The 16216-nt window shown below is 37.9% G+C and overlaps 1 protein-coding gene across 2 annotated transcripts in view; it reads right to left on the bottom strand.

The window, feature by feature from the left end:
* astn2 (astrotactin 2) overlaps positions 1 to 16216 on the bottom strand; it is a 291315-nt gene that overhangs the window by 93040 nt on the left and 182059 nt on the right. For both annotated transcript variants that reach the window (XM_085168613.1, XM_085168612.1), the window contains exons 12-13: positions 11118 to 11284; positions 8225 to 8413 (exon numbers count right to left, since the gene is read on the bottom strand). In XM_085168613.1, the coding sequence (XP_085024739.1) occupies positions 8225 to 8413; positions 11118 to 11284 (356 nt within the window). The remainder of the gene's footprint in view (positions 1 to 8224; positions 8414 to 11117; positions 11285 to 16216) is intronic.

Here is a 16216-nt window from a genome sequence, read left to right as displayed (position 1 = left end):
TGCCGAGGTGTAAATAAGACCCGAGGTGTAAATAACTGGAGCAATGTGAGGAAAAAATTCTTGCTTTTTCATTTTCATTTTTTAAGCTTAATATCCAAATTATTGAATAAAACTGAATGACTAAATACTTATGTATCCTGTATACTTTCAAAAATGATACCCATCAATTTGCAGAATTAAAAGAAATAATGAATTGCATTTGCTTTATGGCTATGTACAAGCTAAAGCAGCATGGCTGTTTAATGTAGAGATAAAACCACATTTATAGCAGACGGGTATTAAAATAATAAAAGCAGGACTTGAGCAAACAGATTGTGGAAGCTAACGGAGATGAAAATATTTAATAAAATGAGTTCACAAGAAAGAGCCTAATATTTACAACAAATAACCTAACCTTTTAAATCCCATTCACATTGAATATCGAAACAGCAGTCCGTGTGCATTAGTGTATGACATATAAACACAGGGCTTTGTCTCGACACTTTAATGTAATCAAGTATTTTGTGAGGCTGCTGTTGTACAATTGCGTTGGGTTGTATTTTTTTCATGTAAAAATAATCCTGTTTTCAGCTTTTTTCACAGCTTGCTTGAGATCCTAGAAGAGGCCTTTGAATGTTGCCAAACTGTACTGACTGCATTTACACCTGGCTACGATCCAACCACATCCAGACATCACATACATTTCAGTTTCTATTGCCATACACTTTATCTGCAATTTACAATGCATTAGCAAACAACCACAACACATTTGGGTGTAAATGGAGTCTTAGCATGGCTCATACTCCCAAAACTGTTAAATCTCACACTTCCCATTTATGCACCTAAATGGGATATTTGGAAAAGTCTATACTTGCCTTGCAAACATCCACGTTTCAAATGGCATGACACCAGTTTGTAATGGATTAGGTAATGGCTTTATATAATAAATGCATAGACTGTGATTGCAAATAACACAGATAGCACTGATGGCGTTGTAAGAAGATATCTCAGCTAGAGAAAACTCCACACAAATACATACAAAATAATATAGAGCTTTTTTGAAATTTTAAGTGACACAACAACTATGACCTTCACAAATAAAAATAGTAGAAAGACTAATACAATACACCATACTGTCCTACATCTCAGTGTCGCAAGCTGTGGTAGCATTTATTTGTTTTCTCACGAGCCAGACACATTAAATTGATATGAAATCTGTCGAAACAACCTAATGTTTGAATACAACAAAGATGCCAACCGATCTAGTAAGTAAAAATAATTATGCATGGAGATATATGACTATCTGAATATCTAAGTAAATAAACATAAGTGCTTTAACGCCAGGATGTCACACACACACATAACTCTGTATGAGTTCACAATTCTGCCACGCACACCCACACACATATGTGCACAGGCAATAGTAAAGAGATAAACACTATGCTGATAATTTAATAAAGAAGGAGCAGGCACATATTTTGGAAGAGAATTAGGAAGCATCCCATCAACCTTGAGCAGCTTAACCCTTCACCTCAGCAGTCTGTCTCAGTGTCTCATGGCTACTCATTATATGGGAAGAAACTGCCTTGTAATGTTTGTTGACTCAACCCCCCAGTAGACGCTACCCTGTGTGCACAAAGGAGATAATTACTGAAAATTACTGAGGAACATGGAAATGTAGTTGTGTTTATGCCTGAGAGCTTTGTGGGCTCCTGGATTCACAAATTATTCATGTTGTGGTATCATCTTCGCCTGAGAGGTGAGCAGTGATGACGACTTCTAGCAGAGTACCTATCAAAAGTGGTTTTGTCTGTTTCTTCTTTTCGGTATCTTTTCCCTTTTTTGCAAAAAAAACCCCATTATGCATCAACGTGACAAGAGTGACAGCATCACCTTAACAAAGCAAGTGGAGCTCATTTCTTCTCTCTCTCAATCATTGCTCGTCTTTTGTCACAACCCAAATGTTTTACTGCATTTACCATGAGGCATTCTCCCTCTGCCAACTATTAAGGAAAAAACTCCATTAAAAGACAAACACGAGAGCAATATGATATGCTTAAATGAAATGCTAAAATCAGTTAACTAGAGTCAGTTAACAGGTCTATAGAGAGCTGTGGGGTCAGGTTCCTGTGTTAATGCACTCTCAGCCTATGATCATGTGGCAGTTCATGAAAAAAGGTGTTTTTTTGAGGCAAGAAAGGGAGTGTAAACTTTGAAATGTCAGGAGGATATCTGCCGCTGCTCATTACATGGTGTTGTGAAAACAGTAGTGCAGATATTCTTCTTTGGATCAGATTTGGATCTGTTTTGTATTCTGTATCATTTCTAAAAAAAATAGCATGTCTGTTTTAGAGGTTCAAAGTTGCATGACCTGTGAGGCTCACCCTATCCCATTTGCTCTTTTAATGTATGCTTTGAGTTGTTAATTGGTAGTTAGTGATTGCAGTGGTGTATCAATGTATATATGTATGAGTCTGTCTCTCTCCTATTTGGATGCTGCCTGCTGCTTTCTTGTTCTAAATTTACAGGACTAGGGTGTGCGTTTGTGTTCATACATTCGCATTTACCCTTCATGCAGTCATGTATCATAAAACGAGGCAAACTCAATTTTGGATGAACAACACATGACATATTATACTAAGTACACCCCATCATTTTAATAGCTTGTATAACGGCTTCTAACTTGAAGTGTACTGAAACAATCTCAAGGTTCTTTATCAGTGTCTCACATTGTTAAGGAGGAAATTTGCCCCTCTTGTCTTTACAAAAGGTTTGAAGGCATTCACTGAGGTCTGGATTTAGACTGGATTCTTTTCTTCTTCAGCCATTCTGTTGTAGATCTGCTTTTATCCTCGGGTTCATTGTCCTAGAATACTTTGGTATGCAAAGGATTTCGCTGCTGACTTGATCACTTTAAGGTGCCCAAGTCCAGAAGCTGCAAAGCAAGCCTAACTCATCACTCAACCAACATGCTTAACAGTGAGGATGAGGTGTGTAGGTTCTTAGTTATCCAGGTCATGTTAGTCTTCAGTGCTTAAAAAAAAGGCAACTGGACTCTTCAAGTTTACCTCTCATCCAAGAAGTTGGAGGTGAATGAAAGGTGGAGAGTCCCAGGTATTTAACCCCTAGTGGGGTTTGTTCCCTGTGGACGTGACCCTGGGTGTTGTTGACCTACTACTGATCGTGTGAGTCATCACATGATCCTCAAGAGCATGAACCTCGTCCTTTTGGTGGAGGTGTCAGCTGAGTCTTGGCTTTTCAATGTTGGGCCATGTGTTTGTGGAGTGGAGTGTTTTCAGTAAACGTGGTCCTCTGCATCATGGCCAAACATAACTGATTTGATCTTGTCTAGCCAAAGGACATCGCTCCTAAGCTTTGCTGCCATGTTCTTTTTAGAGAGAAGAGGCTTTTTGCTGGCATCCCTACTAAAAGAGTGATACTTGTTCAGGCTTTTTTTGTAAATGTACTGTCATGAACTTTAACATTTAACATGTTTACTGAGGCTCATATAGCCTGAGTAGTTTGGGTGTAGCACTTGAATTTGTTTTTCTGAGCATTACACGGTCTGACCTTGGGGTAAATTTGCCGGGACATTAACTTGTGGGAAGACTGGCAACTGTTTTAAGTGTCCTCCAGTTCTGAAAAATCTCTCTCACTACAGCGTGATGAACTTCAACATTTTTTAAATGGAAAATTATCTTATATGACTTCCCAGACGAGTTAAATTTTCACAGTTTTCTGCCTTTTGTTTTAGGTTTTGTTAAATAAATAATGATACGCTGTAATAAGCCATGCTTTGTAGTTCATCTGAGATTGTATTTACCTAGGACCTGCTTAGGACTAGATTACACTTAAGTCCTGATATGTAAGCCATTAGAATCAAAAGTGAGTGTACTTTCTTTTCACCATGGCTCTACAGTCACCTTTTCAGGCATGGGCTTGACACTGATGTACCAATTAGTGGCAGGATGTCATTATGGTACATGTAAGTGCACAATTAAGTAAATAGAAAGGATGTAATCTTAGGATAAGTTTTGGCCTTTAGCCTGAATTCATTGTCAGGTTCCTGGATGAAACTGTAAAAAATATAATCAATCTTTTTGGGACAGATTTCTTTTCTACAGCGTTTTATACTTCCACGTCCACATTTACACATGTAATGAATGAATGCTTGAATTACATCGTAATATTGTGTTACAGTTCTGTAATTTTACAGCAATATGCAAAAATCACTCCCCGGGCTTACCTCAACATCCTGTGCAAAGGAAAGTGTGATCAATATAATACCAAATGTATGCAAAACAGTCGTAAATCACGGATTGTATTTCATACTGAAAAAAAAAGACCTGTGAAGCTGTGAATCAATTTATACAATTCATCTCAATCATCTAATATTTCACTTTGAGGTGCTGGTGCATAGGAATGGGGTTTTGTGTGTGTGTGCATGTGTGAGAGAGAAAACCAGTAGACTGTGGAGGTGAGAAAAATAAGGGCTGTGGAATAAGTCTTACATCTGCATATCAAAGAAGGTGTGGAGGGAAGTGTAGAAAATGAGGAGAATAAGAACTGTAGTATGTTTCTACAAATGCGTAGCGTGTGAAGTAGGTTCTTATGGGAGCAAAATCATTATGAAGACAAAGCTAATGTTCTTTTGACAAATGACATAGTGGATTTGATAAGCACAGTAAGTACCACAGTAAGATAACATGGCATAATACACATGTTTAATTAATGACACTGCAAGGCAAGCACCAACCTACTGTGAGCTGAGCCTTTCTGGTTAGACTTACCCCGGCTCAACTTTCCATCGTTAACAGAAATAAATTGAAACAAAGATGAAAGTTTAGTGGGGTCGATGAATACAAAATACATTCTGGTTAAACAAAAATTTTCACCACAGAATTTGATACTGATTTAAATAATGGATACACAGAGCAACACCTTTCTTTTTTGTTTCCTCTAGTCTCTCTTCAAAAGGTACTGAACCATGTACTGTCGGTCTATTTAAATGCTTTTCGTGTTTCGTTTCAGACATACTCTGCACCTAGAGACGTGTGCGTTCTTTATCCAAACAGGCACATCAGCCTGGAAGTGCACTTTGCCTGTCATCTGCATGTAATCAGCCAAGTGTGCCTTTAACTGCAGGGAACCATATAAGTGTAGCTAAGTATGCATCTTGCAATTAGCATGGAAATTTCTCTAGCTTCAAAGCACAGGTGCAAATTGCACAGGTGTAAGAAAATGAAGGCTGAGATGGAAAACAGGAAAAGTTCTCTATAAATGTTCTCTCTGAAGTGTGACTTAACTTCTTGGAAAGATAAATAACCGCAATACCTAACTAATTCCAAAAAGAAAAAGTGGATGGAGAGCTGTGGCTGAGTGGTCATTTTACTTGATGTTCAGAACTGAAAATAGGGCCCTTTTAAGAGCCAAGTAGATTTGTCTGCAGTTACCTTGACAATGTCAGGGAAACTCTTTACAGAAATCATTAGTGAATTACAATTTTACCTAAGTTGAAAACCCCCCCACATAAGTCTCAGCTAGAGCCAAACATGTTTATCCATAATGTTTGTAACTTGCAATTATCTAACTTTTATTTTGATGTCTTTTTTTTTTGGTTTTTGACCATTTGGTTTTTGACTGTCTCTTAAGACTTCCAAGTCACTGTGCCAGTGAGCGTCACAGAGCACAACAACCATACTTAAAGGATGCTTAGTAATCAGCAAAATGTACTTCTGAGTATAGACCTTGCAAAACAACCTTAGGGTGTATAAAGGTGAGACATGAAAAAGGAGGAACATGAAAAGTTAATAGTGTTGTAACTTCTCTTTGGTAATTCACTGTTTGACAATTTCTTCATTTTTAAGGGATTAATTCCTGCTATTACGGGAGCTTTGATTAATTCTTGCCTGCAAGAAAGGATTTGAAGAAATTTAAAAAAAAAAAAACATTAAAGAAAGTTTTTAAATTTTAAGAAATTTAAAAGCAGGGACCAAAAACACATTTTAACAATATCATATACACTATATTATTTTATATTGATCTCATAAGGTAAAAAACAAAAACAAAACAGTATGTAACTCATTGTGTGTCTCAGGTCTGCCAACGCTAGTTGTTTCAATTTTGTAATGTCATCACAGTCCTGGTCTTGAGTACATGTGTATTTACTTTCTGTATTTAATATAACCCAGCTCATGGAGTTGGAGCCTGGAGGATCAGGCCCCACTGTGCAGCCTACTGTTTGAGGGCAAAGGGATAAAGACTGCCTCTTTGCCAGGGTTTATAATCCTCAAACTGTGCCATTGTCTCATCTGTCAAACTGTGCCTTGTTGAGTGTATTAGAGGAAGTTACCAACTGGTTTAGCCTCTCAAACCTTTGGGAAACCTTGGACCTTTAGTCCCCAGTTTAAGCTCTGGACATGTCAGTCTTTCTTCCAAACTGTCTAAAGATAACTCTTCAGTCCCTGTTTAACTTACAGCTGATAAGGAGATCACAGGTAACTATCACAACTAACCCCTGAGTGGTTTTTGTTATATTCCAGGAATGCTTTTAGAACAAAACGACGAAGTTAGTGAGGTTGATATCTGCAGCTACTCTTGGAAATACCCGAGGCGTATACTAAGTGTCTATACTCGTCATTGTGGGTACAGAGAAGGTCGTCAGATGTTGCCTTTATGGGGGAGTTAAACCATAGCTTTTCATTCCTTTGAATGCTCTGAAGCCTCTTAATTTATAACGTGAGGTCCAAACAAAACTCTGAGAAAAATATTTTCAGTTTGTATTGACCTGTTCTGTATACTTTGGTAATTAGTTGACATTTCCTGAATGCATGAAAAAACTAATTTACTTTAAAACAGTGTTAGATTGGTCATCTTTTACAATAACTCACTCTAGCTAATACATGCATTAGTCTGATTCTTTCTGTTTAACAGCTTCTCTACGTTCCAATAACATCTTCAAGGACGCTGCTGACACGATTGTGTCGAGTGTTAAATCCCAAATAAATGAAACTTAATAGCATTTAGAACTGCTTCTTTTGAAAGCTGTTTATATTAAGAATATAGGGATATTAAAGCAGAAGTGTCCTTTTTTATACACTTATCTGTGGATTACTGAAATACTGAATTCTCTGAGGAATTATGTGAAATTACAGTACCTGAATTATAGCACACTTCTGAGAGAAGACTTCACACAAACACCTTACAAAGGCTCTTATGTTAATATTATTCAAATTGCTTCTTTGACTATAATTTGACCATTTTAAAATGAAATTAATGGTGTAAAACTGCAGACTCCAAACACTTACCATGTGTTCACCACCCTTCCTGGGTACAAGGAGATTTTAGCAGGACGACGATGCCCAAAGAAACTATTAATACATTCAGATAAATTCTACCTAGATCTAAAATTTTAGACATTTTTGAAAGACGGAAAGGTTTCTCTCAGTTTCTTAAAAGTATGTGCTTTAAAGTCATGACCCTGTGCCAAGCACAACTATTATGACCCATAGGGCAGAGCAGTTGAAAAGCATTTTATGGTTACCCTGCTGAAAGCGGTGCCTATAAAGTATGCACACGAGATAGTGACGACAGACACAGAGAATGTGAGATATAGGCTGAGCATGTTTACCGTGGATACTGTATTTGTGCATAAATAGACCCTATCATCTCTCAGTGTTGAGCATTTCCTCACAGACAGCATGTGACTTATCAGAGTGAGCCAGGTTTTCAGAGAGCTGACAGTTTAAGGAGAACTGCCATGGGATAAGTCTCAATCCTCACTCAACCATTACACTCTCATGCCCTTCTCCCTCTCTCTCTCCCTGTCACACACACACGTATCTACATAGACACGCACACACACATACACCGAAGCAAGCACAGATTCCAGCAACCCAATGGCAAACCCTGACTACCGATTTTCAGAGCTGCCTCAATGTGTCTCCCGAGATGCAGAAAAACTGTTCAGATGTGAAACAGCAGGTCTCGAGGGAAGACTAAGTGTCTACAAGTTTAGTTGGAAATAATATAAAGACAGATTCTTTTTTCAATAGATAAGAAAACAATAAAAGGGAAAGAAAAAGCATAAACTTATAGAACGAGACACGATTCTAGGTAAGATTAAAGAAAAGTGAAGAACAACATAATGAACAGTCACTAACAATTGAAAGAAAAAAGACATGACACATGAACATTATTCTGTATAGTCATGTAAGTGTAATGGATGTACTTGTACACTAGTTACCGGAAGGTCATTTGGAATATCTGTCCCAAGTTGACTTGCTGGGTTTTGTTGTTGTATCCATGCAGCATTTCACCAAACAGGGTGTCATTGAAGTAGACATCCTGCTTGGGGCATTTTGGTCCATCACAGTTGTCTGACTGCAGGAGACAGGAGCGCCCATCGCCTGCCAGCTTGTACTCTTGTACACATCTGAGGAGGAAGGAAACACTGTCAATACAATGTATGATATGCAATCTAGGAGACCTTGTTTACACTTGAGGTGAAAGCATAGTGCTGGCAAGATTTGAAGCAGAAGATTGAGCTGTAGCAGGCTGATTGTGATTTGAAAGACTGACATTATATATAAGGATGTTCCCATGTTCCTACTTTAATTTTCAAGACCAATAAAGACCAAATACAGAGAAACTCAGCATGCCAAAATCGTACCGATTTTCTTTAGAATTCCCTCAGACTAATAACAGCCTGACACAGACAATCACAACCAATGTTTTGAAATGACATTTTTCCAGGTTTTCAGTTTATATACCATTGAATCTACTTTCTTACTGTCAAAGCTAAAATGCCTTTTAAATATGCAAAGTGCTACAGTCGCAATTATCAATGGCGAGTTTGTGGACACAAGCAGTCTGGTGAAAACCATTTTAAAACAGATTCCAGTGGCACTGGATTCAGCAGACTCTGCAGTTAGTCACAATTATAGCTTCCACTTTTGTGTGCAATCCTGTCTTACAGACCAGGCTGAGCAGTTAGTGCTGCTGGATAGGGCTGAGTGCAGGACTCATGCAATTGTTCATGTCTCTTCACCTCGGTGGGAAGGAGATGTCAACTGCTGTTGGCAATACTCAGATCTGGTGGAATAGGGCCTTTCTATAGTTGAAGGCAAATCTGTTTCCATTTTTGTAAACGAACAATTTGTATAATTACAGAACAAAGTTATACCATTCAGATGATTTTATTAATTTAATCAGTTTTTTCCCACAGGCCACTTTTAAAAAGGATTGTGCATTTATTACAGAACATGTGGATATACAGGCTAGTGATTTAGTAAAATACACTTGTGAAATTAAACAGGATATCATGGTAAATGGACAGAGCCTCAACTTTCATGTTTTCCCACAGTGTAAGGGTACCAAATGATCTGGGAAAAATGACGACATCATTCCAGATCAGACACAGATCAAGAATGAGGGCATGCTTCATGTTTCTTTAGGCTTCTGCGGTTAGGTTTCCATCAAAAAGTCAACAGATGCATTTAGACATGTTTTTAAGTATCCTTTTATCAGTTATCAGGTCCCAGGAATTAAGCAACTTTCATTGGCATGATCAGAACAGTTTCCATAAATGATCAGCCAAACATAGTAACTCATATATTGAGATATAAATACCCTCAAAGAAGACAGCTATTTAAAGAAAAATGAGAAGGACAACCCTAAAGCTAACAAAAACACTGACAGAAGTACTTCCTGTATTTTTGGTTACTATTTGTAGCCCTTTTTCAGACCTTTCATGTTTGGAACAACAATATAATATTTAATATTGCTCCAGGAATATCACTTCTTTTAGAAATTGGGTAAAAAGACCAATATAGAAGTTTAGGTCTTTGTGGCAGAAATACTCACTAACCTGAAGGGTTTTATTCAGTGTAGATCATTCTTTTCTTTAACCTAACCTTAAAGTAGTTCCATGTCCCAAAGCTGAGCACGTAACAGAAAAATTATGATAACAATAAATTCTAAAGGAGAAAAAAAATATTTAATCAGCCAGCTAAGAACAACCTTGTTTCTTTTTTCATGCAAACTCTAGTCTCACAGGTGGAAGTCCTGTGTTTGACCCATTTGTTCACTATTCACATCTTTTCCAGCTACCACAGACCACAGTGCAGTAGTTTTTTTTTTCAGTGTTTTTCATCAAGTTGCAAAGTAACAGTGTGATTGCACTGGGGAATCTAAGCAGTCTGCACGCAAATGGAAACCTAAGTATTTACAATATACTGGGTACAATCAAAAAGTTCTATGAATAAGTGCAAACAAAAACTATACCTAAATGAAATTTGGCATGATTTCCACTTCAAGAGTATCTTCATTCTACAAAATGACCATCACACGGAGGCTCACTGTCAGCCAAAGTTGAAAGTGTTTAGCTAAGAGTCCATTTTCATTGAATGTCATGTCCAGGGTGGTACCAGGATAACAGTCATCCTCTTTGTTTTCAACATTCACAAGGATGTGCACTACCAAAAGATCCCCCTGCCTCAGACTGTCAATGCAAAGCTCCATTTGTACCATGCAGAGAACTTTGGCATGTGCCATGTTGTGCTGGAACTTAGTGCACTGACAAGGCTGGAGTTTTTTTTTTTTATCTACACATATAAAATCCTCACAGACCCATCAGATTTGCCTCCCTGTGACTTCCACTGCTTCCACAAAATGAAAATCCGGTTAAAGGTTCACTGTTTTGACGCAGTACCTCCGTAACATTCAGGCACATGTGCCAAGAGAACAGAACGGGGTTTCCACTGAGCAGTCTAAAAATAGTAGCTGGGCTAGAAGCTGTGAACACGATCTCAGAGGTGAGATTCACTAATATTACTTGTATCAGGTTTGAATTGTTTGGACAAATTCATGCAAGTTTTTTTTCCACATCTTTGTATTGCGTATGTTTTTTGTAGATTATGCTTGTCATGGCTATACTAGAACTGTATGATATGTATTTATCAATCTATCTATATGGCTTTCTAGCTATAGTGTATTCACTGGTTATTTTGTATTTAGTATTTTTTGAAATTTACATTTGTGTAATCGAACCATCACTCATGAAACCTACTTCCAAAGAAAGCTTTATTGGCACCCTGCAGATGTCTTCTCTTTCTCTATTTACTACTAGCTATTCTCACCCGCAAAACATGAGTACGTTGCTGGAACTTGGGTCATCTTCAAGGGGCACAAGCTGCTGGAGACACAGTTGTTCACAACCTCCATTGAAGCCATCCGTACAGTCAATGCCCCTGGAGTAGTCATAGCAACCTGAGCCATCCTTCATTGGCCTCAGCCCCTCAGGACACTGTAAGAAAAAGAAAGAAGGAAAGGTGGTGGGAGGGATACAAGCAGGGGGTGAGGATAAAGGCACAGAATAAGAATAGAGAAGAAGAGAGTAAAACACAGAGGTCAGAATGTGCATTTTAATCAGGATTGAAAAGTACTGAGAGGACAGAGATAGTAAGACTGAGAAGATAAGACGGTAGTAGTAGGGAGTAAGACTTTCAGAAAGAACAAATTCAAGAAAAGAAGAATTTAAGCCAATTATATTTTTCTGATACAACACAATAAAAGGTGGAGGCGCTTAAAGGATTAGAAAATTAAACAACGGCAGCTTGGAATTGTTACCACAGCTCATTTTACTACCTGAGCAGAAAGTCCCCCCTCAGTTCACACAAAGGCCTGTGTTGATGTTGTTGTTTTTTTAAATGTCAGACAGAAAGAAAAAACTCAGAGGCGAAAGATTTAGACACAAGCACCAGCAATTAAAATAATTATCATTTGTGAAATCATTGCACGCTGATAGAAGTGTGATAAAAGAAAATAATAAACTTAAGCATTGCAAATGAGCCAAGGGATTTCAAGAAACAGAAATAGCCACTCTTGTTTGCTGGGAATTAAGTCAACTGATACTTTTTAGATGGATAATAATTAGCAAAGTCATTAGTGGCTCACTAAAAAGTGGCGCTCTACCTTGCAGTAAATTATTGATACCACAAGCTTTTATCACTGGGTTGTTGTTGTGACATTTCATTTCAATATGAAGTATTAGTTCAACTTTGAGTTCCCATCAACGAAACACAAAACAAATCACATTTATCTGAGTATGTCAACTCAAGCCAGAAATCTGAGGAGGAACAATGGGTCCAGCACCCTAGTCATTTGCCTGGCTAATTTAAAGTGCAGAATTTAATTTATGAAGTGGATTTTTAAATGAATTATATTTCCTCCAGCATAAGAAATACTAATTATTCAGAACTGCAAAAGCAGCAGATGTATTATATAAGAAAGTTGGACTCCATTAAAAATGTAATGTTACTAACAATAAATAACTTCTTGACTCAATAGCTTACGTTCATAAATTATATTGCATTCTTCATCTCATATGTAAACAAGATGCTTATTACACAAACAAAACAAAAGGTCAGACTTTTCTGCTGGCTCAGCTTAACTGTCAAGTCAACCAACATGCTGCTAAAACAATATTGATAAGTGTTATTATATCAAAAAGCATAAAACGTGTGTGTGTGTTAATTGTTCTAACAATTAACAGAATATTAGCAGAATATTAAAATATTATACATTCTATATATAAATCATATATCATATATTTTCACTGAAGCTGAAGCTTTGCCGGCTCCACGATGTGAATCTGTCATACCATCACATCCTAAAGAATCTCTCATGGACTGATGTCTGATGACAGCTGAGCACAGTGAACTCCTTTTTATGTTCAAGAAACCAGTTTGAGATGATTTGAGCTTTGTGACATGGCATGTATCCTGTTAGAACCAGCCATCAGAAGATTCATATGATGGTGGAAGTCATAAAGGGATGTACATGCTCATCAACAAGATTCGGGTAGGCCGCAGTATTGCTATCATGCATAGTTAATACTAAGGAAGCTAAAGCAAGAAAACATCCAAGAAACTACCCTCCACATCATTACACCACCGGCAGAGTGATATACTGGAGTGAACCTTTGATACAAGGCAGGATGGATGCATGCTTTCATCTTATTTAAACCAAATTATGACGCTACCATCCAAATACAGCAGCAGAAATCATCTTTCCAATCTTCTATTGTCCATGGTCAGCCCATGCAAAGACGGGGTTTCCTGTTCTTACCTGACATGAGTGGCACCTGGCATGATTTTTTTTCCTGCTGTAGCTTCTCTGATTCAAGGGCATTATTATATACCCTGTATTTAAGCACTAAAAAGTCTGATTGGAATTTTTAAAAAATATATATTTTTCAAGAGACACCTGGCTAAAAGGGCAGCAGAAATTGCAGCGAATATAACACAAGTGAAGAAAGAAACACATTTGATGGTCTTCTGGACATCTTGATGGCAACGAGTGGTTATTTCAGGTATTGATGCCTTCCCATCAGTTTGAAATAGTCTAACTATTTGCTCTGAGTTCTGACATCAACAAGGCACCCCTAGAGAACTTACTGCATACTTGCAGCTCACTGGATATTTTCTCTTTTTTGGACTATTCTCTTCAAACCCTAGTCATGCCTGTGCAGGAAAATCCCAGTAGATCAACAGTTCCTGAATTACTGAGATCAGACAGTTTGGCATCAGCAACGTTGTATCACCTTTCTTCTCCATTCTGATAGTGAGTTAATAATAACAATGGTTTATATAGCGATTTATATAGCGCTTTTCAAGGCACCCAAAGCGCTTTACAATACCATTCATTCACTCTCACATTCACACACTGGTGGAAACACACTGGTGGCAAGCCACAGTTGCAGAGGCTGCCATATCACGCCATCGGCCCCTCTGGCCAACACCAGTAGGCGGTAGGGTAAAGTAGTAGGGTAAAGTTGTGCCCAAGGACACAACGACCAGGACAGAGAGCCCAGGGATCGAACCAGCGACCTTCCGGTTACAGATGCGCTTCCCAAACCCCTGAGCCACGGTAGCCCTAGAGTTTGGACTTTAGCTGGTCATCTGGAGTTGTTGCTATGTGATTGACTGATTAGATATTTGGATTATTTGTTGAATTTTTTAACATTTGTTTTCTAGTTGGCAATTTTTTATAACTACACCAGGAGGGCCACATCCAACTACTGCAGTATACAGCAATAACCTTTGAATTAGCTTAACTAAACAGAAAACAAATCATTCCTCTGTGTAGTGAGAACCAGGATCCAGTAGCTGGTGCCCTGACTTTCACAAGTTAACGTATGTCATTACTGAGATGTTATACAATGTTTCCTACAAAGTGTGACACTACATGCTGGAAAACAACAACAGAATTACCACCCCATATGAGTTTCCAGTAGGATGCATATAGTCTCAGAGATACTATAAATAGTTTCCATCTCATCTTTGAATATTTGACAGGTTTCAGCTGTGGTCAATTTACACTTTCAGATGTGAGCCACATGCTGAAAATGTATTGGTTTTGCCAGCCTTTCAGTTTCAAGTGTTGCTGTAATGTCTTCCTTGCTTGTATTGATATCTGCCTGTTTTTGCTAAGAAACGAGGACTGTGAGAGACTGAGTTACATCAGTTTTCTACTCCACAGTTCAATTCTTTCACTAACGGCTACTCTGACTCATCTAGATTCCTCAAGTTTTGTGTGCCAGCATAGGATATTTTTGTAGGCGTGCAATGACAAACAGCTAAAATGTCTGCTGGTTGTGGTGTATTTACTCTTAAAGAACCAAAAGAACAAAAAAACAATGCTACTTTGAGAAACACTACATATTTCTCAAAGTTCAGAAAGTTAAATGACTTTATTATTTCTCTGAGAACTTTTTCTTAGGTTAGGAAGCACAAAGGAAGAGGTAGTATTAAAGGGTCTAGTGCACGTAAGGAAGGTTCACTGACATCATTAGTCACATGCCTGCAGACACAGTTGTATAGACGATAAAGGGAAAACTATGTGTAGCTATTTATTAATGACTGACATAGGCAAGGACTCACATCCAAAGGCACCTTTTTCCCCTCAGTTCTGGTCATCAGATGAGAAGGAAAACAACAGAGAAGTGGTATATATTGTTGTTTTGGACTAGAACAGTTGGCATTTCTACCTCCTAGAGATAGAGGCGTATGAGGTGTGTGAACTTTTATCTCCAACAGCTTTCAACTATCATAGTCGTTATGTTCCCCTGGTTTTCTGCTTAAAGATTTCCAAAGAGATGCTTTATAATAGAACCATTTAAAGGCCATCTTTTTTCCTCTTTTGCTCAGACTGTTTCAAATCCTTTTAGTCCAAAACAATGATCATCAGGATCAATCTTATTTTGAAAGGTTTCCTGAGATCAGAAATAAGACTTTTTCTTTGGCATAAGCCTTCTGGAGAAACAATTACATAAATTATATGGTTGTTTTAAATACAACTTATGCAATACAGGACATTAGCAGAGAAATCAAGTTAGAAATGAGATAAAGACTAATAATGTTAGAGATGTTTGGAAATGCATGAAGTCTATTAGAAAAGTATTAGAAAAATGGGAATGTTCATTAACTGTCTAATACATCTAAAACTCTTAGGCCATTTATATGTATAAATATATATTTAAAAAATCCCCATTCGGCCTGGGTGCAGTCTTTATCCTCTAAGTTCAGGTCCTCTTTCAGTGTCCTGAGAGCTTGAGGATCTTGCTCAATATCTTTGTTGTTCCTAGCAAGAGACTTGCCCTTTGTAAATAGGATAACCAGGTGTCACACGTGGAGGAGTACAAAGAAGCTTTATCCTTTGTCCCCATTCCCAGATACTGAGTCAATGTTCTGCAGTTGGTCTGGCTCTAGTTTTCAGTCATCACTGCAGGAGAGACACATTTACACAGTATTGCTCATATCCAGAGGCTGTGAAGAAAGCGAGCAAATCTATCATCGTGGGTCAAAAAAGCTTTGCAGATTTTTCGTGGAACATGGTGAACAAACAAGCAAAAGGAAATACAGCAACAAATATTAAATCGATTGAAGCTGGTGGAAGTCAAGCGAGTTTTTGCACTTTTTGTACCTTTTTTTGACATGAAGTGACACAGTAAGGAAGTAAGCAGGTGAGTCTCACACAAAGTATGGAAAAGTGTGTCTCGCAGACGTGCCCTTTGCTTTGGACTGACATGCTGTTGCTGCTCTAGTGCAACATCCAGTAGTTTGCTTATTGCTCCTTTACTCAGTTTAAGACTTTTCTAGTAGATAAAGTGTGCCAAAAGCTCTAAAATATCTACCAGTAAATTCTTAAAATGAGTTGTTATATACACTGATCAGTC

Source organism: Neolamprologus multifasciatus, chromosome 7 (genome assembly GCF_963576455.1).
Source record: "Neolamprologus multifasciatus chromosome 7, fNeoMul1.2, whole genome shotgun sequence".
Classification (NCBI taxonomy): Eukaryota; Metazoa; Chordata; class Actinopteri; order Cichliformes; family Cichlidae; genus Neolamprologus; species Neolamprologus multifasciatus.
Note: the sequence above shows the minus strand (reverse complement) of the source record. Positions and strands in the feature narration are given on the sequence as shown.